Source organism: Salvia splendens, chromosome 14 (assembly GCF_004379255.2).
Source record: "Salvia splendens isolate huo1 chromosome 14, SspV2, whole genome shotgun sequence".
NCBI lineage: Eukaryota > Viridiplantae > Streptophyta > Magnoliopsida > Lamiales > Lamiaceae > Salvia > Salvia splendens.
In genome coordinates, this window is record NC_056045.1 from 24,030,897 (window position 1) to 24,054,974 (window position 24,078).

General features: G+C 37.9%; 2 protein-coding genes across 2 annotated transcripts; one reads left to right on the forward strand and one right to left on the reverse strand.

Annotated features, from left to right (window-relative positions):
• The first annotated feature begins 6,635 nt into the window (after positions 1-6,635).
• LOC121763856 (growth-regulating factor 3-like) lies at positions 6,636-9,637 on the forward strand. Its single transcript, XM_042159946.1, has 4 exons — positions 6,636-6,967; positions 7,137-7,307; positions 7,521-7,791; positions 8,966-9,637. The coding sequence occupies exons 1-4, from the start codon at positions 6,832-6,834 to the stop codon at positions 9,369-9,371; spliced, it is 984 nt and encodes a 327-aa protein (XP_042015880.1). The 5' UTR covers positions 6,636-6,831; the 3' UTR covers positions 9,372-9,637.
• Positions 9,638-11,451: 1,814 nt separating this feature from the next.
• On the reverse strand, positions 11,452-19,864 carry LOC121764623 (ABC transporter G family member 39-like). The gene is made up of 20 exons (XM_042160640.1): positions 19,250-19,864; positions 19,024-19,144; positions 17,231-17,319; positions 17,035-17,119; positions 16,659-16,949; positions 16,466-16,556; positions 15,439-16,339; positions 15,186-15,346; positions 14,966-15,069; positions 14,699-14,864; positions 14,557-14,622; positions 14,287-14,429; positions 13,811-14,143; positions 13,437-13,727; positions 13,262-13,345; positions 13,039-13,172; positions 12,720-12,947; positions 12,413-12,584; positions 12,076-12,330; positions 11,452-11,983 (listed from the first exon to the last, which is right to left on the reverse strand). Exons 1-20 carry the CDS (start codon positions 19,591-19,593, stop codon positions 11,714-11,716), a joined length of 4,329 nt encoding a protein of 1,442 aa, XP_042016574.1. The 5' UTR covers positions 19,594-19,864; the 3' UTR covers positions 11,452-11,713.
• Between the last annotated feature and the right edge of the window lie 4,214 nt (positions 19,865-24,078).

Below are 24,078 nucleotides of genomic sequence, written 5' to 3' on the forward strand. Positions count from 1 at the left end.
GCCCTTATTTTCACCGTTGGAAAAATGACATCCACCCATCTTGCCCTTATTTTCACCCACAAAGTAAAGCATTTTATACGTTTTACGTCGTGGATCAACCACTATTTTAATAGATGCTCTTTCTTGACACCAACAATATTCATACGCGAACCTTAGCCACCAACAACCTTTGCAAACATTCAAACCTTATGTAGTAGAAGAAGCAGTAGCCATTTTTATGGATTTGCGGATACATGAAAAAAATACAGAAGAATGGGGTGAGAAATTGATAAACACGGATTTTGCATGTTTTAAGAACTAGACTTGGTTAGTTTTAAATATTAATCATGCAAATTATGTTCTTGAATTTCATATGTTATACATTTGGTACTTTTGATGTGTTTGTTGATAAATGATAGAAAAAGATAGAAAAATGTGTAAAAAAGGCCAAGGTGCAGCAGCCTCAGTTCAAGCAAATTTTTCCATCGCATTTGAAGTCAAATCAGTGATTAATTCACACCATTTTCTTCGTCTTCGAAAGAGTTTCGCGTGGATACCTTGCACGTCTCAATCGGAGTTCTGTAGAGAAAGTTATGACTATTCTACAAACATTGCGCAATGCAGTCAAAGCTGACAGAAATTTGGGCAGAAATTCAAGAAAGAGAATAAATTATTAAATTGTGAAACCAAATCTCTCTCTCCATCTCAGAGCCTCCAATCCTTCTCCACCTCTACACCTTCTTCCATCCCTCCATCTCAGAGCCTCCAATCCTTCTCCCACTCTACACCTTCCATCCCATATTCCACACACAATTCATCCACCTTCCATTGGAGCGGAGCTCTGCAGATCCAGGCAAGAGAAGACTGAAGATTGAAGATTACCTTGGGCTTTATCAATTTCTTTCATGTCTCATACTTTAATTGGTGTATTTACTTGTCTATGAGTAGAACATCTTTTGTATAATTTTTGGTGAAGATAATTAATTGATTTTCCTTGTTAACTCTTGCAGTTATTTGATTTATCCTTGTGCTTTCTATGTTCAATTGATTAACTACCTTTTGAATACATGTTAGAGTTGATTAGAGTACTCGGGAGACGAAATAATTGACTTAGAAAAGAGATAATTCACACTTTAATTCAATAGAACTCGGGAGAGTTGAAGTTTCATGTGAGGTCATTGGTCTTAACAATCTTTTGGGAGTTAGATTTTAGTAATTTAAAGGAGACTTTGGTTTCAACATCTAATCTACGGGTTTCTCACCCAGGAGGGGGTTTAATTTAGTTAAGTGACCGACTTAATAACTATAGAGACCGTAATTCAAGGAAGTCGATTGTGTTTTGGATCCTAAAATTCTACATTCATTCGCCTGTTTTGGATCATATGTTTTTATGCTTTCTATTTTTTTGTTTATTTATTTATGTCTAGTTTATAAATCTAAAACAAAAAACTCTGTGTCTCTAAATAGTATATGATGCTTAGTATATGATAGCCAGTTGCAATCTTATTCCATGTGTTCGATATCCCAGTACTGGCCTTTAGCTATACTAGATCTATCATGTAAACTTGTAGGCATTTTTAGTGCTAATAAATAGTGCATCAGAAATACAAGAACGAACTACACATTTAGTCTTTGACTTTTAAGGTTGCAACACCACATGCCCTAACAAAAAAAATATTAATATACACCAATAGCATTCAAATCTACAAAATTGCCATATGAAACCTGTGGGGCGTTTGGCCATAAAAATGTGAAAATGGCCTCATTAATGATTACGTTGAATGCTAGGGTGGTGTGACAATATTTTTTTTATCAAGGGTCTATTGATGTTTACAACCCAAAAACCAATCACTAAATATATAATTCACTCTATTGAAATAAATACTCACCATGTCTCATTAAAAATAAAATATTTTTTTTGTTTGATTCATTAAAAATGAAATATTTCTTAAAATGGAAATAACTCCATCTCTACTCTTTTCTCTCTGTTACTTTGTTCTCTCTTCATTAACTCACAAATCAACACTATACAAAATTTTCGTGCCGAAGATCAAATATTTCATTCTTGCACATGCACTACTACACATTAGTGTAAAAATGACATTGAGTGAAAATTGGCCAAATTGTGAAGAAATTTTGGCAGAGAAATTCTGGGGTGGGCTGAAATAGAATTTACTCATTTAGGCCATCCACAATAGGAATAGCCCAGCAATAGCCCAGCCATAGTCTAGCCACTGCCACATCATCAGCACTAAAAATCCTCCTGCCACATCATAAATAGCCCAGCCATAGCCTAGCCACATCATAAATAGCCCAGCCACATCAATAGCCACATCACTAATAACAATTATATAAAATGAAATAATTAACAATCACACAATATACGAAATTTAATTTACGAGACATATACGGGAAACATTAATAATACTATTAAAAATTTAAAAAGTACAATAATTTAAAAATATTACAATAATTAAAAAAAGTACAATAATTTTTTAAAAAGTACAATAATTTTTTAAAAAGTACAATAATTCACTCCTCGTCGCCGTCGTCGTCTCCTCCGTCGCTGTCGCCACCATCGCCTTCGCCTCCGTCGCCGCCGCCTCTACTCCCGGCATCTTCCCTCCGTGCCGCCTCCAAATCCTCCTGCATGCTCAGGAGCAATGTTTGAAGCAAACTCTTCTCCACGGGGTCCACCGCCGCCCGCCATTCGGCCATCGTCTTGACCATCTGAGCGCGCGTTTGTTGACGCGCGAAGAATTTGAGATCCGCTGTGGATTGGCCAAGGGGGGATGCCGACTGGACCTCCTGTGAACCCCCGGCGACACCCATCGCCTCCCGTTGAGCCCGCCTGTGCCCAACCGGGTGAGTACGGCGAGCAAACGAACGAGGGGTCGGGACCTCCTGGGCCGTCTCAGGGAGGTCATGGGAACCACCGCTACTGCCGCTGAAATCACCGGAATAGTTCAGCCGTTGCTTCTTCGGCCAGCCAGAGTCGACACCTACTCGGAACTTCTCGGAGTCATTCAGCACAAGATAGTAGTTCCAGTAGGTGAAGTCCTTGTACACCCCCTTCAGGGGGAAGGCTTTCTCCGCTATCCTCCTGCAGTCGTCCTCAGTTTGCCCACTGCTCATCATGCGGAGGGCGTTGGTGTACAAGCCCGAAAATCGGGAGACCGCAACCCTGATTCGGTCCCACGCCTTCCGGCAATCCTCCCCATTGCGTGGCCTCCCCTCCGGGCAAAACCTCTGGTAGGCTGCTGCTATCTTGCCCCACAAGTTGACGATCCTCTGGTTGTTCGAAACGAGAGGATCGTCGCAAACACTCACCCACGCCTTGGACAGCGCGACGTTCTCCGCGTCCGTCCACCTCCTCCGTACCGCGTTGTCGTCCTCACCCGGCTGCGAGGACTCGCCGACCCTTTTCCCCTTGCCTTTCTTCTTTGGGGCGCCCCGACCCCGCCCTGCGCCCCCCGTTTGAACGGGAGCATCCGGAATACCGGAAAGATCTATCCCCAAGTCATCGAAGGAGAAAGTGTCAAACTGGGCCGGAGGCGCAGCCTCCGTTGGCGTCGATGTGTGCGACGAACCAGTCGAAAAATCAAAACTGGGGCGATAGACGTCCCCCGGCGTCCCCTGTGTCGCGGGCGTCCCCTGCGTCGCCGGTACCCCCCCGGGCATCATCTGCATCCCGGGTGCCCACCCCGGCATCTGGACACTGGGTGCCCACCCCGACATCGCCGGAAACGCCCCCGGCGGACTCCCTCCCGCTGGTATCCCGGGCATCATCTGCTGCCACGGGTACATGTTGTAGTATGGGTGCATCTGACTCGGGTGCATCTGACTCCATCCACCTCCCACGGGGATCGGGGGAGTTTGAGATCCGCTACTCCCTGAAGTAGGCTCGTTGTTGAGATCAATTTACCGTTGTTGATCTTGTACAGAAATTTAGATAGAGAGAGTTCTCGTTAATACAAGTGGTGCGAATGAAAATGACAGGCAAGTCGCGTATATATAGTGTTTCGGAATAAAAAAATAAAAATTCGCGCTAGGCGGTATTTTATCGCGAAATCCGCTAGGCGGTTGCAATAGATCGCCTAGCGCACCGCCTAGCGCCGGCGCTCGGCTAAGCGGTGCGCTAGACGCTATTGTGGATGCTCTTAATGAGTTGTAGACTGGTAGGAGTATGGCGCTAGGCGGTGCGCTAGACGCTATTGTGGATGCTCTTAGTGAGTTGTAGACTGGTAGGAGTATTCATCGCAGCTCTCTAAAATCAACTCAAGTAGAGCAATAATCTGTGAGTTTGTAGATGCCTCACTCTTTCTTTCCGTCTCTACCCTTGTTAGATTCTCAAAGCTGCACAGACAGCATGCAGCCTACCCCGCCACTCTTACCTCTTCACTCTCTTTTTTTATTTATTTATTGTTATTTTTAACTGTTTTGTCTCACTTTCTTTCCTCCACACTGCTCTGTGTTTTGCTTGCCGGCCCATTTATGAATGACGTCAATTATAGTTCATAGACGTCAATCTAAATTATTTCCATATTACAAAATTAAATTTGGGTCTCCGACAAGAGGTGGTTGGCGAGCTGTCTCGCCACGCGCGTTGGCCACGTGGCCCACGAGTGTGCGTCGTTTATATCCGTTAAAAATATATTTTTTTGTTTTTTTTAAAAAAATCTGAAAAAATCGAAAATTTTTAAAAAAATTCCCCAAAAATACTAGCCATTTTTTTTCCAATATTTGGATTTTTTTTCTATTTTTAAGCCCCCAACCACTTCTATAAATATTAGGATTTCAATTATGTATTTTTCGTATTTTCGGAGGTTGTAATTTTTGTAGTTTTTAATAATTTTATGAATTATTAGTATTAATTTAATATTTCAATGAATTGTCGGAAATAAAAATAAAAAATAAAATTAAATTAATAGTTAAGGGATGAGATGGTTAAGAGATGGATGGATGCAAGTGATGTCTCTTAGTTACGAGATGAGGTAAAAAGTGCAATAGCCTTATATGATTAATTTTTGGGCAAATTACGTGAAAAGTCATGAATTTTTAAAATAGTTTGATTTTTCCCGTGAACTTTAAATATTGCATGGAAAGTCATAAACTTTACCGAACTGTGTATATTTCTCATTCGACCCGACCCGATAGATTTCCGGCACAAACTTATCCTACTTGGCACTTCGTAGGCATGATTTGGCAAATGACAAATCTGGAGTTCAATTCAAATTGTGGAACTAATGCTACTCTTATGTTGAATTCGATTTGTGGAATTCGATTTGGATGTTATGCAATTGTATGCTGAATTCGATTTGTATGTTTTCATTTGTGCTACTTGTATATCATGTGATTAGTTTGGAGTCAGAGATCCCAAAGATAGAAGAGAAAGAATTAGAATTAGTGGCGCGACACGTAGGATAAGTTTATGTCGGAAATCTATCGGGTCGGGTCGAGTCAGATGAGAAATTTACGCAGTCTGATAAAGTTCATAATTTTTCATGCAACATTCAAAATTTACAGAAAAAAAAACTATTTTAAAAATTTATGACTTTACAACCAATTTACCTTTAATTTTTTTTATAGTGCTAGCAGCTTTCATAACCGACACTTAGTAGCCACGTGAATGATCATCTCTATTCTCTAATTACTACTATTAAGAGAAATTTCAAAAATACTGTACGACAAATTATAGCTCTTAAACCGCAATTTGCAGGAATTTATTGTTACAAGTTCTGTTTGGGATAATAATTCATCCACGCCAATCATTCGTAAAGTTGATGTACTCACATTTTATGCATTCTTAAATACACCACAAAAAGACAAATCTAGTTTTCTCCTTTAAATTATTACATCATGTTCTTTGCATTTCCATATTTTGTTTTACTATTATCCTTGGATTATGTAAAAAGTACACTGATTATAACTATCACACTGGAGACTCATTAGAACTGGTACTTACTAGGAGTAGTAAGGACCATTAATAAAACCACTAAACTATTAGTTAAACTAGATTTTACCCCTGTGACACATTATATTTTCTAAAAAAATAGTATACTTCCATACAAAGCAAATAAACTAAATTAAATTAAATAAATTATTTAAAATGATACTCCATAAGCAAATCTGTACACGACAATCATGACCAACCAACAACAGAAAAATATGAGTATAAGCGAGACTACTTTAAGTGAAAAAAGACCAAGTTGTACAGACTTATGAATTATATAATCATTTTAGTTGTTTAATAAAGTTATTATTTTTTGCTTTAAATTAAATTTTAATAGGAGTACTACTTTTGTCAACTAATTTTTTTAATAGCTAACAATATAATTTTTAATGGAAAATTGATAAATTAAGAGCAAGATAGAGTGATAAAATAGTTGAATTTTTTTTAGTCATATGACTGATCACATAGAGAATAAACTTACTATAAATAGATACATACAACATATAGAATGACCTGAAATGAAAAATATGATATTTTTTGTATATTAAAATGGTGTATAATAAGAGAAAAAAATAGAAATACTAATAAATATGAATAGTGCTAACTAAATGCAAATGGAATATGAAGCAAAGTTGTTTTTTTGTTTTTGCAACTAAATAGGAGTAGATGCATAACCGAGAAAGAAAATGTTTAGTTATGTGATGAGTATTTGAGCATCCCCTGCAAATTAGCCGTACAAAACATGAAATGATCAAAGGACATACTAACAGTGAGTGAGAGAGAAGTGAGAAGCGAAAGCCTCTGTAGTCTGTACCAACTTTATCTCCACAACATAACATGCTCCTCACCAAACCAATACAAAATTCACTAAAGAATTCCAACACTCTGAGAATCTTCTCATGGACTTGGATCTGAAGCAATGGCGAGATCATCACTCTCAACCAACTTCTTCTGCTCTCCCTTTGTTTCTCTCTGAGCCCACCAGAAATCTGTCAGCATTTCTCTCTGATCATACAACTAGAATCCCCAGCCCCAGTACTCTCCCTCTCTCTCTCTCTCTCTCACACACACACACACACACTGCTGTTGGAGACAGCAGCACTGTTTCCTGCTGTTGGAAAAAAAATAAAGGAGCTTTCTTGATTTTTTAGCTTCAAAGATTCAACATTTACCCGCTTTGTACTAAAAATACTTCATTTGTCAGGGATGGAGAGCTATTTCAGCTCCTCTCAATGGCAGGAGCTGGAGCTTCAGGCATTGATTTTCAGACATATGAGTGCCGGAGCTGATATCCCTCTTGAACTTGTTCATCTCGTCAAGAAAAGCCTCATCACTTCCCCATTTTATCACTACTATCCCCATTTGCAGCCTTCTTGTAAGTCAACCCCCCCCCCCCTCTCTTTCTCTTTATACATATACATATCTTGGTATTGTGTGAAAAGATAGGAGCTTTGGATTGGGCAGAGTCTGATTTTCTGTTTTCTTGAATTATCCTGCTCTGTTTCCACTATTTTTACTTTATTATGACTGAAAAAATGGTTCTTGAATTTGGGGTTGTTTGAGATCTAAAATGGAGGAAGTGATGCAGTGTTGCAGTCCAGGTATTGGGGGCGGGCGGCGATGGATCCGGAGCCGGGAAGATGCAGGCGGACCGACGGCAAGAAGTGGCGGTGCTCGAGGGACGTGGTGGCCGGCAAAAAATACTGTGAGCGCCACATGCACCGCGGCAGAAACCGTTCAAGAAAGCCTGTGGAAAATCCCACATCCGCCACCTCTCCCTACGCCGCCACCACCAGGCAACCTGCCCCTCCTCAATTCACACTCTCCGTCCCTTCTCCTTCCACCGATCTTCTTCCTAGGTAATCAACATAGCTTTTTTATTTTAAATATATAAGTCCAAATTTACTGTTTTTTAAAAAAATCAAGATTGTTTTTTATAAATAGGATTTGTCCTGGTCACTCCTAGTTTAAATGGAGAAACTGGTGTTTTGAAGTGTAGGAGTAAGTGATGGTACTTGAAGATAGAAACTATAATAGTGGAATCCTTGTTCCCCGAAAGGAAGAAAGTCCCCAAAACTTGATAACAATGATCCAAGGCATCAATTGGTTTGATATTTTCAAACAACTTTTGCATCCTTTGTTTGATAGGAGGGTCCCGTCCCCTAAATGAATTCTCTTTTGATTCCTACTGTTTCATGGAGCGTGTCTCAGACCCACCATTATCATCTTGGTAGGACCCTTTGTTTTCGTATTTTCAACAATCACCCCTAACCACTTGTTTCTATGCCCCTCTCTCATCTAAACCTTCTTAGGTCATCCGCAACGCTATCTCTTATCCGTCTCTTAACCGTCTCATCTCTTCACTATTCATGGTCCCACTGTACTTTTCATCTCATCTCTTAACTAAGAGACAACACCTGCAACCCTCCATCTCTTAACCATCTCATCCATTAACTATTCATTCAATTTCATTTTTTATTTTTATTTCCAACAAATTCAATTAATAAAAACACACACTACATTAAATAAAATAAAATTGCAACTTAAAATTTTAAAAAAAAAAAAAAACACATAATTAAAATCCTAAAAAAAATAAAAATTAAGTACATAATTTAAAATACAATTTTATAGAAATTATAAAATTGAATTTTTTAAATTATAAAATTGAATTATACAATTTTTAAATTATAAAAAACACACATTTCATTTATTTTATTTTATTAAATTAAAATCAATTTTAAAAAAAAATAATTTATTGCGTCAGCGTGACGACGCCCACTCGCGGGCCGATGAGTGGGCGTCACGCCTAGCGCCAGTGCTCGCCACGTGGCGAGATGTCTCGCCAACCATCCCTCCGGGACGAGACGCTCGCCGAGACGAGACCGAGATGGATGACTGCAACGCTGTCTCGCTGCCGTCTCGTCTCTCCGAGACGAGATAGGGACCGCAACGAGACACGTTGCGGATGCCCTTATTACTGTTATACCAACTTTTCTTGTTCCTCTAACTTTGCCTTCATTGTGATGCTTCTAGGCCTCTCCCGGACTTGTTTGCGACTGCTAAGGCCCCTTTCGATGATGATCCTGGTAGTGGGAGGACGCTACGCCACTTCTTTGACGATTGGCCTCCTAAGCCACTTCATGACACGGCTGCCACTACTAACTTGTCGATCTCGATGCCCGGGAATGGGAACCCGTCATCTGACTTCTTGTTGAAGCTTGGCACCGGTGACGGGGATAACACTAGTACTAGTCAACTCGAGGGGGGTATTAATGAAAGGGACAAACATCAGTTAAACTGGGGGGTTACGTGGGGGACTAACGCGGTCGCCCCAATGGGAGGGCCCTTGGCCGAGGTCTTGAGGTTGTCGACTTCCAATTCGTCACCAACTAGCGTTCTACATCGCCCACCACGACCCCCGGCCTCTGAAGCTAGCTAATAAGGGCGGGAAAGGACTATCACCCCTATTCGGGGTGGTGACATTCTCACAACGATTCTTGTTATGTTTTTATTCCTATTTTTCATTTCATTCCGATTTCCGGTATTATTGCATACCACTTTGAAGTGTTGCATTGGCTTGTTTCCTTGTTTTTTTTTTCCACTTCTCCACCACGTGCTTTTCTTGCTTTGTTTCTTTCTTGGCATGTTATTTTCCCCAACGTCTTTTCTGGATTCATTTTATGATTTTATTTATTTTTATCTTAATTATTTTGTGCAACTTCAATGTTGTGTGGTTTCTTTTTGCATTCTTGAGAAGCGTTAAAGTGAGATTGTACAAATTTGGATGGAAGTGTGATGTACGTAGGGCTGGCAAATCGTGCGGATTGGGTCGTTATCGGGTCAACCTGATAATGACCCAACCCAATAAGGCCTAACCTGAACCCGACCTGTTAAGGAAACTGTAAATCCGAACACGAACCCAACCTGCTACCTTCAAATCCGAACACGACCCGCACCCGACACGAACCCGTTATCGACACGATATAATATGGGTTGACACGACACGATAACAACCCGAACCTGATATTACACGATTAAAACCTAATATTACACGATTAAACCTTAATTTTTAACCTAATTTACACAATTAAAATTCGTTTTATACTATTTAAACCTAATTTATAAGAAATTAAAAAATTAAAGTAATATATATTTTTATAAGTAATAATAAAAATAATAATATTATTTCTTAATGGGTTACCCGTATCCGACCCGAACCCAACCCGAAATTATCGAGTTCTTAATGGGTCAACCCGATAAAGACACGGATCCAATAAGACTTGACCCCAACCCAATAATTTCGTGCGGATTCGTGTCAGATTATCGTGTCGTGTCGAAAATTGTCAGCCCTAGATGTACGAATGATTCTTCAATAGCTTTCTATCTCTCAGCTGTAGTTTTCAATGATGTTTTTGTTGAAGCCAGTGTCATCATATTTAATACCGGTGCATTGCCAGGTCTTTCTCTTTTTTTTTTAACTCTAGTAACATGATAAAAGTACTACTCCTACTTAAATTCAAATAATAAATAAATGTATACCTATTTAATACTCCTTTCCCTATTTAATAAGTTGGTCACCCATTATTTTATATTTATATTAGCAATGAAAATGTGGCAATCCACTTTTATTTTAACTCTTAATACAAAAGGCTTATATGTACAGATCCCATCATAAATACTACTCCGTATAAATATCAACGCAATGGGAGTTCTCTAAGATTACAAATATGAGATGCAACAAAATCTTCTTAGCAAAGAGGTTTTGGATTCAATCGCACACCTACATACGATGTTTATTTCTCATATTATGATGGTGTGTGATCTCACTTATGTGCGATGTAATGATTTAATAGATGTTCTAAAATACTCGTGTAGAATCTAGTTGTCATTTGTCTTCCCTATTGTACCTTTTGAGTTGTTATTGTAAGGAAAGTGAATCATGATTGTCCAAGTTATCATCACTATTCTATTTTAATCTTATTAATTCAATATTGATTATTTATTTTGCTTTTCCTTTATTAAATCATGGCTACTTCAATAATGTTTTTTATAAAATGACGACTACTTCAATTTTTATTTATTTATAAATCATTGGTATCTTCACGACCACTTCAATTTTGTCAAATATTTTTTCCCATTCAATTCACAACTATTTCTGCATGTTTATGTGTATGTGTAGCATATATATATTTTATGACATTATTTTCTCTAGGTACATTATCGGATTTGCTCACGCTCATTGAGGTCGTTAATTGATAGAATAACCAAAAAAGCAAGTAGTTAATTGTTTTCACTCTGACCTAGGTATTTGATTAGTGGAGTAAGAAAATACTAGTAGTGTAGTATGATTTCGTATTGAAATTCTTAATTATAAATATTAATAATATGTCCAAAAAAGTAGGTATCCAACGAAAAACATCAAAGGCACTTGAAACAAATTTAGCAAGGATTACCAAAAAGTGTTGGCCAGTCATCAACAAACACATTAGCGAAAAATCTTACATTTACAAGCGTGAAGGTATGACAAATTTTGTGATGAACTTATGCTTGCAACTTTCAGTGTACTCGTCGTTTGGAATTCCATTTAGAATTTTCACTTTATTTTATATACATAAGAAAAGCTCAAGACCAAAAAGATGGCGAGCAACGACTCAAACAACTAACAACATGACGTCGTCGAAAAATGCAAAACACGTTAACACACCTAGCAGAGCCAAGACTAAGGCTAGCACCAAGTTCAACAAAGCAAAGCTATTAGTTGATGAGATGAAGGTGTGATGCTCATCTCCTTTGGAAGTTGAGGCACTTGATACCAAAGGCAAAGGTTAGGGCAAAGGTTAGGGCAAAAACCAGATGCATTACAGCTACAACAGGCAGAAAATCATGCTCAAACCCCAAGTTTTGTTTAAGGTATGATTTCACTGCCCTTAACCCAACTCCAGGCACCTCTATTTCAGTTTCCATCTCACCAAATTGTGAAGCCACCAGCCCGTAGATCGTCCACGCCACCGGAGACCCCCAGTAGTACCACCTCCACCATATTGGAATTTGCTGCCACACAACCACAACTTACTCTGTCAAACACAACTCACATACTACTCTACCATAATTTATCTCCACAAAATTAGGCCAAAGTCACTCACCACTCGTGGAAGGAGGAAACCGGAGAACAAGTTCCAGAAGCTGAGGAAGAAAGCTGTTGAAATGGAAGCGACTTGGAGGCCCGGTGTGAGAGCGATGAACATCATTCCGTAAAGAGTGAAGTAGACGAAGCACATGTACATGAAGTAGTAGAACCAAAAGAATCTGGCTACATTCCATTCGAATCCAATCATTGAATAGATTAGAAGGACGTATGCTGCGGTTTGTATTGCTACGTACACCATCTCTATAGCCACCTGCAAAGATTCACAATGTGTATTATTGTAAGGTGGAGATGAATGATGATCACTAAGCTAACAATGTGGTATTCATGTAGACCTGAGCAAATGCATAAGGCAGCGGAGAATACATTCCGGCTGCCCTTTCGCGATAGAAAACTATCTTCTCTATAGAAACGACGCCTTGCACAGAACTCATATTCGAGGCTCCCAGGAAGACAACAGCAGAGTATATAGCTCCCAAAAGATTTTGAATATCTTGTTGATTTTCGCTGTCAAAACACAAGTGTTAAACATAAGTACTCAAAGGTTATGAAGTCAGGACTAGTACTATAACATGCTAGTATTTCTCTCTTGTTTCAAGAATAAATCATGCTGAAAATAAGTTATATATATGTGCAACTTACATTTTCTGTCCCTTATTCCAGAAAATCAGCCCAAATATTAGACCAATCACAGTTGCCATCAAGAACCTGATGGCATTATATAGTGGATTTCTCCAGTATGACCAATACTGCTTCCAGAAGCAAGCTTTGCATTGCTCCAGAAAAGACTTCGAGTATTTACTAGGAAAATAGAGGTCCTTAGAATCTGGTGGAGGAGTACTCAGCTCTTTAATAAGTTCTTGATTCCTCCTGCATACCAAAATGACATTTGTAAATGGCTTCAGATACTGAAAACACGAAAGCTAGTTGCAACAGAAGAGTAACCGTCAGTTCTACTTACTGGTAAAGTGCTGATTTAGCATAAATGTCAGCAAAATCAACTCCAAGTTCAATCTCAGCTGCTGGGGTGCAGATATCCAGCATCCAGGTTGCTGGATTGTAACCTTCTTTAATCTTGGGAACCCCGGGAATAGCCTAACACAAGACGAAAATAGTATGTTAAAAATACAAGGAAAAACAAGCTTCCAATGGAGAATGAACATATTCTGTTGGAGGCAGCTGACCTCAAAATATTCTATCAGCTTATGAGAATGCAGACCAAGAGGTCCAGCATATACGATCCGGCCTCCTCTCTTCATCAAGATTAACTGCAGTAATATGCAAAGGTATAGTCTCTGATTAATACAAGTAAAATATTCAGAGTAGATTAAAACTTATTAAGATATGTATTGTTCATACTTCATCAAAAGATTCGAATATATCTATGCTTGGTTGGTGAATCGTGCAGACAACAGTTCTTCCTGTATCCACGGTGTTTCTAACTGTGCGCATTACTATAGCAGCTGCTCTCGCGTCAAGGCCAGAAGTAGGTTCGTCCATGAAGATGATGGATGGGTTAGCAACTAACTCTACAGCAATTGTTAGTCTTTTCCTTTGTTCAGTTGAAAGACCGGAAACTCCAGGAAGCCCAACAAGGGAATCTCTTATGGGGTTAAGCTCAACCAATTCCATTACTTCTTCAACAAATTGCTGCAGTATGCAAGGAACAGATGGCCAAATGTTACTAAGGAATCATCAAGGAAATTAAGTACAAAATAAAAATAATATACAACCTTTCCAGTGGCTTTGTTTACTTCTTGAGGTAGGCGTAGCCAGGCAGAGTACAACACAGATTCATAAATGGTGACGTTAGGCGAATGAATGTCATTCTGTTCACAGTATCCACTGATCCGTGCAAATGTATCCTGTTTCTTGGGGTAGCCTGAAATGCTGATGTTTCCCTCGATGTATCCACCTGTTTTTCTCCCTGCTAATACATCCATTAAGGTTGTCTTACCAGCACCACTAGCCCCAACAAGTGCCGTCAGTACCCCAGGTCTAAAAGCTCCACTCACATCTCGTAGTAGTTGGAGACGATCACCCTCAACACCTTGTGCTTTCATTTCCTGATAAATGAAACAAGTTAAAAGAATATTCAATTATTCATTATCATATTTCACTTAATTGTTTTTTTCATTTTTGCATTGAAATTAAAAATATATATGTGTAACAACGATTAAAATGTAATGTAGTTTAGTTCATCACTTACAGGTGGCAAATCGACATAGTAATTTGTATGGTTGAACACAAGAGACAGAGGCTGAAAGGGTAGAAGCATTCCTTTGTTAGATGTTTGAACTTCACTGCTAACGATTCCGTCTGGACTGCTTTTCTGGACAACCTTATCCCCTCCTGTAGTAAGTTAAGTAAGTTTCGTAAAACTACAACAAATAAACCGAATGTAAACTGGTTCTTTTCCTGGTTTGCTGAAATGAGCAAAAAAACTAAGATAATAAGTTAAAGGAAGGGCTAGCAGCACCTTTAGATGAATCCTTTTTGCTATCATCATTGTCATCCAATGTCAAATTCTTTGAATCGCTCGAAGCTATAAATTTTATCAGCCAGAAAATCAGCCTCTATTTCCAATTCAAAGAAAGTGGAATTTATGAAATATGACTTACAGCTTAAGAAGGTCAGTGCAGCAATAAAGAAAAGGTTGTAGAGAACCGAAAATCCCAAGAGTGCACATACACAAATCCAGAACCAATAATCCTCGGTGAAAAAGCCCCTCGACTGAAGGAGGACTTTTCCAATAGTAGGTTCAGGGTATTTAGGATCTGTATTAGGCTGCAGCAAGGAAGAATGTGTATGAAGATTTATCAAGAATCAAAGAAGAAACGAACACGAAGGGCAAGCCAGTATTATTGGTAATCAAATGATCAACTTACACTGCTCCATCTTGTGGCAAGAAACTCATTTATGGATATAGCATTCTGTCCATAACTCATGGGAGAAATATAATAGGCCCATTTCAACCATGGCTCCAGATCATCTGCCATCAAGAAAGGATATGAATATATACATACCATCAGAGTATCTAAAATACTAGACATATATTCCATTACATTTCATAATAATGTTTGTGTATTAGAGACATGCACGACATACCTTTGGCAACTATAAAACCCCCGAGGACAAAGATCACGAGCAAAGAGAAGGTGCCTAATGTGTTTGCAACAACCTGGGTTCTTCCTAGTGCAGCAATGAACCGGAAGAGACCAAGCGCCATTTGCTTAATGCTGAACAACGTAAAAAATTGCCGGAAAAATCTAGAGCATGCAGATAAAAAAAACTCAGTTCAGCACATATTTGGAATATGGTCAGGTCAAGAATCCAGTTAGTTGATTGAGCTGGATTTTACCTTCCAGGAGAAGGAGCGAACCCGATTGTGTAGTATGTAAGAATCATCCATATACATGTTTCCACTATAGTTAGTGGGATTCTTAATATCCAAATAGGTAAGCAGAAAGCCCAAGCCGGATAGAATAAAAGATCTCTTTGTTTAAAGAAGACTGGCAGCCTCGAGACTGTCATTGAAAGTTCAGCCATCCCATTGAACATCATGGTCATAAGACTAAAGAAAAGTGCACCAAAGAATTTTCCTCCATCAGTTAATTTTCCATAGGACATTGTTGTTCTCAGAAATAGCGTACAGGCTATAACACCCAGGATTGTGAGCTGTGTAGACTTGAATATGTAAACAAAAGAGTTACGTTTCATTAGCAACCATTCCTTAGAGAAGCACGCACGAAACAGTTGCCAACTGGATATACCATACTTTTCTTTTACCAAAGCTGCTCCGTGGGCTTCAGATTTTTCGTATGGAACACGGAGGTCCTCAGTGAGCCTTTGCCCTACTTCGAAGGAGTTGAAGGCTTGCGCAAATTCTGAAGCTGGGATATACTTATAGGGCTGGTCTTTCTTGTACCAGTATTGTTCTTGGTCTTTCTTTGAGGTCACTTCTTGAAGAAAATCAGCAACTCCTTTTCGTGGAGGGCATTTGAATCCCATGTACTCGAAGAAGACAGTAACACTTTCTCGTGGACCTTGATAGATAATGAAACCTTCTGATAACAAGATAACATCATCAAAGAGATTATATGTCTCTGGGGCTGGTTGCAAGAGAGCAATAACCATGGTTAAACCAATTATGTGAGCAATTTGGCTCATGTGATTGACAATCTGAAAGGTGGTAGAGCTGTCTAATCCAGTCGATATTTCATCCATGAACAGAACTTTGGCTGGACCAACCAACATTTCCCCTAAAGTATCAACAACAATAGTTCAATGCAAGTAAAATCTAAAGAGGTTCACTTCACTCACACTAACTAATGCAGAAACACACCATATATCAAGAACTAGATCAAATATTTCAACATCCAACATACCAGTAGTGACACGTTTCTTTTGCCCTCCCGAAATGCCCCTTCTCATATCATCACCAACCATAATGTCCGAGCATATATCTAAACCAAGTATCTATCAATCGAGATGATAAAGCTAAGTCAGTTTCCTGTCAAATTTCACATTACTTGAAAAAACAGTTCACTAAAAACAGCATAAATAGCAAAGATGAAAAACCTTAAGATAATAATCTGTGAAGAGGCTGGTCTTCTGGCCAGAGACTGATATGCCTTTCATGAATGCATCAACCTCAGGGTCGGGATGGATCCCGGCCTCTTTCTCGCGCCTTGAGAGCTCTGCCAACATCTCATATCTGGGGCCAACGCCCAAACAACGAGCCGAGAAATCAAGAGTCTCCCTCACTGTCATCTCCCCATGATGAAGATCATGTTGGCTAATATAGGCACAGGTCTTCTGAGGAACAAACTCACTGAACTCATGCCCACAATACGTGATCTTCCCGGTTTGCTGCACCCCCCAATTTCTTATCATATATCACTATTTTTGGAATGTATGAATGATGCAAATACATCAAGAATGGAATCATATATACCTTTAAATTGTGATCAAGCTTTCCACCAAGTGAAAGCAAGAAACTTGTTTTCCCTGCACCTGGAGGGCCCAAAAGCAGAGTGATTCTGGAAACAAAACTAACTAGTTTCAACAACTTAATAAATTTCCAATAACATAAGTAAGACAAAGAAAAGTGGAAAGTAATATTAGTTGAGGAGGGAAATAAGAATTGAAACCTGGATGGTCTAATAATTCCACTGACATCTTTAAGTATCTGAATCTTTCTCTTTTTGGTAGGGGAGAGCTTCACTAGTTCTAGAATACTCTGTTATCCATTAACACCCCAATATACCAGAATTAAAATCGCAATGAGCCAATGATATTTTTATTTGTTTATCAGAAATAAAATTCCAGAATTATAGATGTTACTATCATAATGTGATTTCTTGTAACTACGAAATAATAGTGTTGAATTCTTTATCAATCAAAATTGAAGTAATAAAGAAAGAGTCACAATTAGTGCTAGGCATTTCCAAATGCTTGATGTCTGAAGGAAATAGGATTAATTCATGTATATACACAATTACACACGCATATATCCAAACTATTCGTAAGAAATGAACAGGGACTCCTATTCACCGACGGACGGAGTATAAGTCAAGTTGAATGTAATTTGAGTTATGTTTATCTAATATTTCTATCACTTTATATTTATTATTTTTCCACCCCCTTCATCTAATTCAATTTACTAAATTAATTAAAATACGATAGATTTAAATATGAATATTTATTTAATTCTAAGATCATGCAACATGTATAAATTATAATTTAAATAGAAGATCTTAAAAATAACTTAAACCTCTAATTATCATTATTTTTAATCTGTTTTTAAATAAAAAAAAATCAAATTATATCATAAATTTAAAGATATGTACATGAAAAAAAAACTATTTTTTTGTGTAACCAGTCAGTACCAAAACGTATCTGACAATTATAATTTAAATAGAAGATCTTATAAATAACTTAAACCTCTAATTATCATTATTTTTAATCTGTTATTTAACAAAAAATCAAATTATATCATAAATTTAAAGATATGTATCTGAAAAAACACTAGTAGCATCTGACAACTTAGTTTATTCTCGACGAATAAATGTTAACCCATCGTTAGACAATGACCACAAAAATAAATAAACAAATGGCACAAAAGATACATAATTCCTATGAATAACTTCTTTTCGTATCTTCAATTTCAATTTCAGTTTTTACGTTTTACCTATGTTTACAATAAGTTAGGGTGATTAATTAGTATTGGTTGTTTCCGATTAATGATTTTAATATTTTTCAAAATTTAATTAATAATTGATTTCTTATTATTAATAATATTTTTAAACAATACATGCAATCCCTAAAATATTATTAAAATAATAAAATTGACAATGGACAAATATTTAAGTGAACCGTGAACACTGTACCCTAAATATGAATATTATTAACCTGGTTACTAATAATTTTACTATTAGCTAAATAAAGTAGTTAGGGTAGGGTTAGACTCTTGCAGACGGCAGTAGTAAAAATTTGTTGCGTATAGGTGTGATGTAGTAGTATTTAGAAGTCAAATTCTCCTAGGCAATCAATTTAAATTGTATTCAACAAGATTTTCTGTTGTGCTTCCATCACATTTGTATGTGGCATACGATCCAAAATCAATGGTTTCCATTTAACACTTTATATAGTAGAATCACCCACAAAATAGGCATCTTATTCCGTTATTTCCGAAAATCAGGCATAATAACTTAAAAAGGTATAAATAAAACAAAAAAGGTCACCTCCACAAGTCGAGATCAATTTAGCAAGTGAAGATTCGGACTCATATTAGAAAATTATACTACTCCATATTAGTACTCCTCCCTATATATGAGTTCTGAATCGACAATTAACGTTAGTAGCGTGTAACAAAATACGATTAGGTAATGGTCTGAAAATAAATAAATAAATAAAGATTAATTAGAGTAGAGGAGAAATGAACCTCAATTGTATTCAAGGTTGCATTAATCAAAGTGGGCAATGCTCTGCTTCCGACATGCACTTCTCCCTCCACCGACAAATGCTCATACCTTATTTCCACTTTCGGCACTTCAAGCCCCACCCTAATAATTTATATTATATGACTACTATGGTAAGTAAACGATCTTAAATTTCTGTTCATTTATCAATAAAAAAAATAAAAAAAGGGACCAATATATAAGATGTACCTACGAACCCGGTTTCTGAGGGCGCTAAGGAGCCTCTCGTTGTCTCTCTCAACGTTATCCAAAATCCGGTTCATGAAATAGCGCTTCTCATCGCCCTTGAGCTTCTTGAAGTCGATCTCCTCGGCCTTCATGGTCCCGTCTTCTAGAACCTTCTTGAGAAAGCCCTTGCTGATCCTATCATAGGTGGGCAGCCTCTCGAGCGCCGCCCACCGCAGCTCCTCCTCCTCCTCATCCTCCCTCTCCCCCGCGCTGCGGAACACGTCCGGCTCCTGCTGCCACACCCTCTTCAAACTCCGGCTGCTCACCGACCGCGCCAAATCATCGCCCGCCAAAGCCAAAGCCATCGCGCTCTACTTAACTACTCCAGCTTCCTCTTTTTAAAATGAAAATGAAGACTGAAAAGAGGCTCAAGTTGAGGAAGCAGTTATTCAAGTAAGATATTTTGGTTCTCAAAATTAATGCATTTATTACAGTTGGAGGGTTAAGGATGGATGGATGTCCCGTGCAAAACAGCTGCTCTTAGGCCATCTACGATGCTGTTCCTATACCGTTCCTAATCCGTTCCTTAAACCACTATTTGAGGGCCCCACTGTACTTATTTACTCCATTCCTTAATTAAGGAACGGAACCTGCAACCCTCCGTTTCTTATCCGTTCCTTAACCGTTCCTTAAATTACTATTCATTCAATTTTATTTTTTATTTTTATTTCCAACCCAATTCAATTTAAATAAACACACTTTAATAAAAAACAAACACACTTTATTAAAAAAACACACAACATTAAAAAAAATTAAAACTTAAACTTTAAAAAAATAAAAAAAACACACACTTCAACGTGGGAAAATAAAAAAAACTACTCCGTCGGCGAATCATCCTTCGGAGGCGGTCGAGGTTTAGGGGGAGTCGGAAGGCCAAGTTGTGCTGCCATAGCAACAATTCCGTTCCACCAGGCCGTGAATTGGGCATACGAGAAGCGGGAAGGGTCCGCCATTGTGGCGGTTATGTACGCCACCATAAGTGTGTCCGAGCCTCCCCACGAGCCCGATCCCGAGGCCGACTGGCTTGATTCGCCTCGGCCCTTCCTCGCTCTAACCGCCTTCGCCGCCTTCGTCCCTTGCGGCCGACGGCGCCCACGGCTGGATCCCCCGTATTCGCCGGGCGTTGGATCCCCCGTACCCCCAAACACCTGCGGTTCACCCTCGCTGGCCTCACCGGTGTCACCAGACGAGTAGTTGTCGGTCGCCGTGTGCTTCGTGCGCTTTGAGGTTGAGCCCGAGCTCGAGCGGACACCGCCGGCCAACCTTTCCTCGTCCTTGACGAGCTGCCAAATATCAACATATTTGAACTGTAGCCCGGTGTCCTGGTAGAAGACGCGCAAAGCCGCCCTCAGAATGTCGGCGCCCGAAGCTCCGCTTTGGTAGTTCGCCTCTTCGGCCGAGTAGATGCCGCAAAATTTTTTGACCTGTACGTCGACTCGGCCAAAGTGAGCACGGAGCATTGTATATTTGCGCTTCCGGGCCCCTTTCGGCTTAGTCTGGTGGTAGACATCGCAGACCTTTTCCCAGAAGCACTTGGCGGCTTGTTGATTCCCGACGATGGGATGGTATGAGACGGTGAGCCAGGCGGTGTACACCGCCTTTGTTTCTTCGTTGCTGTACGGATGCCGGCCCAGATCCTCCTGTTCCTCCTCCTCCGCCTCCTCGGCCGCCTCAGACGCAGCCCTGGAGCTTTCACCGCCTCGGCCTCCTCCCTGGGTGGGTTCAACGGGGATATTCTCCCGATCTGGGACAAACCCTGAGAAAGCCGCGAGCCGGGTGGTCGTGCGTAGGCATCCACATCGAAAGTGGGTGGTTGGTACCCACCCGGCGTCGCCGACCCCTGGGTGCCCGGCGTCGACGACCCGGAACCACCAAGTGTGTTGTACATGGTCTGCCAATCCGAACGCGTTGAGATCCCACCCACCGGAGCCGTCACCGCCGTAGTTGCCGTCGCCGGACATTTTGTGTAGAGATTGAATATGAAAATTGGAGAGGAAATGATGTTGGTTGTGTGTGAAATGAGAATGAAGTAGGAGTATTTATAGAATAAGAAAATAAAAATAAAAATAAAAAAAATAAAAAAAGTTAAAAAAAACGGTAATATTACCGTTATAAAAAAATTTTAAAAAAATCAAATTTTTTTAAAAATAATTATTGCGTCAGCAGGTGACGTGTCCCACTCGCGGGCCGGCGAGTGGAACTCACGCACGCCGCGGGGAGCGCCACGTCGCCGAAGCGCGTGGCGGCACAGACCGTGCCGCGTTTCGTTCCGTCGACACCCGGCACGGAATGGGAACGGAACCGGGACGAAACCATGCGCCGCAACTCGTTCCGCGGCGAAACTGCTCCAGCGGAACGGCACGCGGAACGCCGGCGGCCCGCAACGAATGGGTACATAAATTGATTGCTCTACTTTCACCACCCAAATCGAATAATCTACCTTGGAATTGGAAGGAAAAGAATATTGTGACTCACCTAAATAATCAATCCTATAATTAGAGTCTGTTCAATGAAAACATGTCAATCTCAAGTTGATCTAGATTAGTAAAATATCTCCTTACAAAGTAGTATTATTTACTTCCATTGTAATAAGTGAGAATATAATTCGAGTTAAATATATCGATCCAGGATTTTGATCTATGCAGAGCTCATTCTTAATATAAAAATGCAGAACCAAGCATACAAAGGTAATTTTTAAGTCATCATAAGCTTATTTTTACGTCATTATAGTAATGATGACATAAAATGATCTTAACATGACCTCAAACCCGAATTTTATAATATGACCTAAAACTACTTTATAATGACCCTCCGTATTTTTATTTAATTATTGACCATTAGATTGCCAAATCTCATCGTCAGAATTTTGTCTGGATTTTGTATTGAAATCAATTTTTGTATTGATAATTTTCCTATCGATCCAATATGATCCGGATTTATACGTTTATTTTATTATATTTTAACAGCTTGGTTATAAGGTCATGTTTGGTTGTCAGGATTCTGTCTGGGAAAGTAATCTGATTCCTTAAATTTTAAATTCATGTGTTTGTTTCCGTTTTTAATCAAATTAGGAAAGTAATCAAAATCCTGAAACAATGAAAGTTAGTACAACTTTCCAAGATTCTGAATCCTAACTTTTCTTAGGTATTCTTTTTCTCAGTTTTAGGATTCTTACATATTTAATGCAATATAGTACAGTTTATTATTATTATTATTATTATTGTTATTATTATTATTATTATTATTATTATCATTATTATTATTGTTATTATTTATTACAATATTTTAAAAATAATTTAAAAGTATAGACCATACTTAATTTCAGGATAATAAATAACTATAATTCAAATTATCATAATTATAACTATATTATTAATATTTATTTTTATTTTTATTATAATAATAATAATTTAATAAATAATGAAATATAATTATAATTATATAATAATATAATAATTATTAATTTATAAATTAGTAATTAACAATAGAATTGTAGTGAAATTTTAAATTATAAAATTTATTCAATTAAAAATTAAGTAATTATAATGATAATAATAATAATAATAATAATAATAATAATAATAATCTTATTTATTATTATATTATTATATATTATGATGTATAATCCATATTTAAACTATCCATAGTAATAATAAATAAAATAATATAATTATTATCATTTGTAATTAATAATTTATTAAATAATATGTATTATTATTTTTTATAAATAAAAAATGATAAGTATATTTTTAGTTTAGTGTTTAAATCAAATATATACTTTCAAATCTTGATATTTTCCAAACATGGGAAAGTAAAGTTATTAGAAATCATATTCTGGGGATTCATTTTCCCATGAATAATTTTCCTTGCCAACTTTACTTTCCCGCCAACCAAACATGACCTAAGTGTATTGTAGGTGTGTTGCTGCTTTAAAGGAAAAGTTTACGATGATTTATTTTTGGAGAAAATATGGAAATCGTGAAATTGTTAGTGGTGATGACAAAACGTAAACGTCATAAGTTTTTCTTGAAAAAAGTCGCTAGTGCATTGCAATGGTTGGTCAGACAAGATATTTCTTATCTGAATCATCATTCGGATTATTCGAAATAGCAAATTGAAAAAATGAAATCAAATTATCAATAAATAAACGAGTGAATAAATTAGGAGTAACTCGCTCTGGTTATTTGTGTTGTAAGATGCTAATGACTGCAAAGTTAAAAAGAATAGTACCAATAGTAGATGACATACAGGAGTTTGAATCCATATATTATTCAAGCTAGGGACTATATAGTATAGTAGTTGTATCTTGTAATAATAATAATGGATGACATAGAGTAGTTTGAATTATTGAATACATATTTATTTCGTCATATAAAACTAAATTTTATTTGTCATATTAATTTATCTCATAAAATAGATAATTTTATTTTGTTTAACTTTTTTTAAATAAGATATTTCTTATTCTCTGTTAATAATACTACAGTCGCTTTCTTTAATAATCTCCTTCCAACTTTACTAATGGTATAAAGCCTATGCCATCTCAAAACATATTACTTTTATGTGATCGAAAGAGTAATACTTTAATAAACTTAATCATATACTGTACTCCATAATTTATTTAACCAGTGAAGCGATCATTCATTATTAATTAGACGAACGTATTCGAGTTTTTCTCTTTATTTATTATTAGCACAAGTTTGACTTGTTTCTCTAAACAGAGCTTTCAACATAAATTTCATCAGCTTTTTTTTATCTCAAAATGATTATGCCTTTGAATCTACAATTTATTT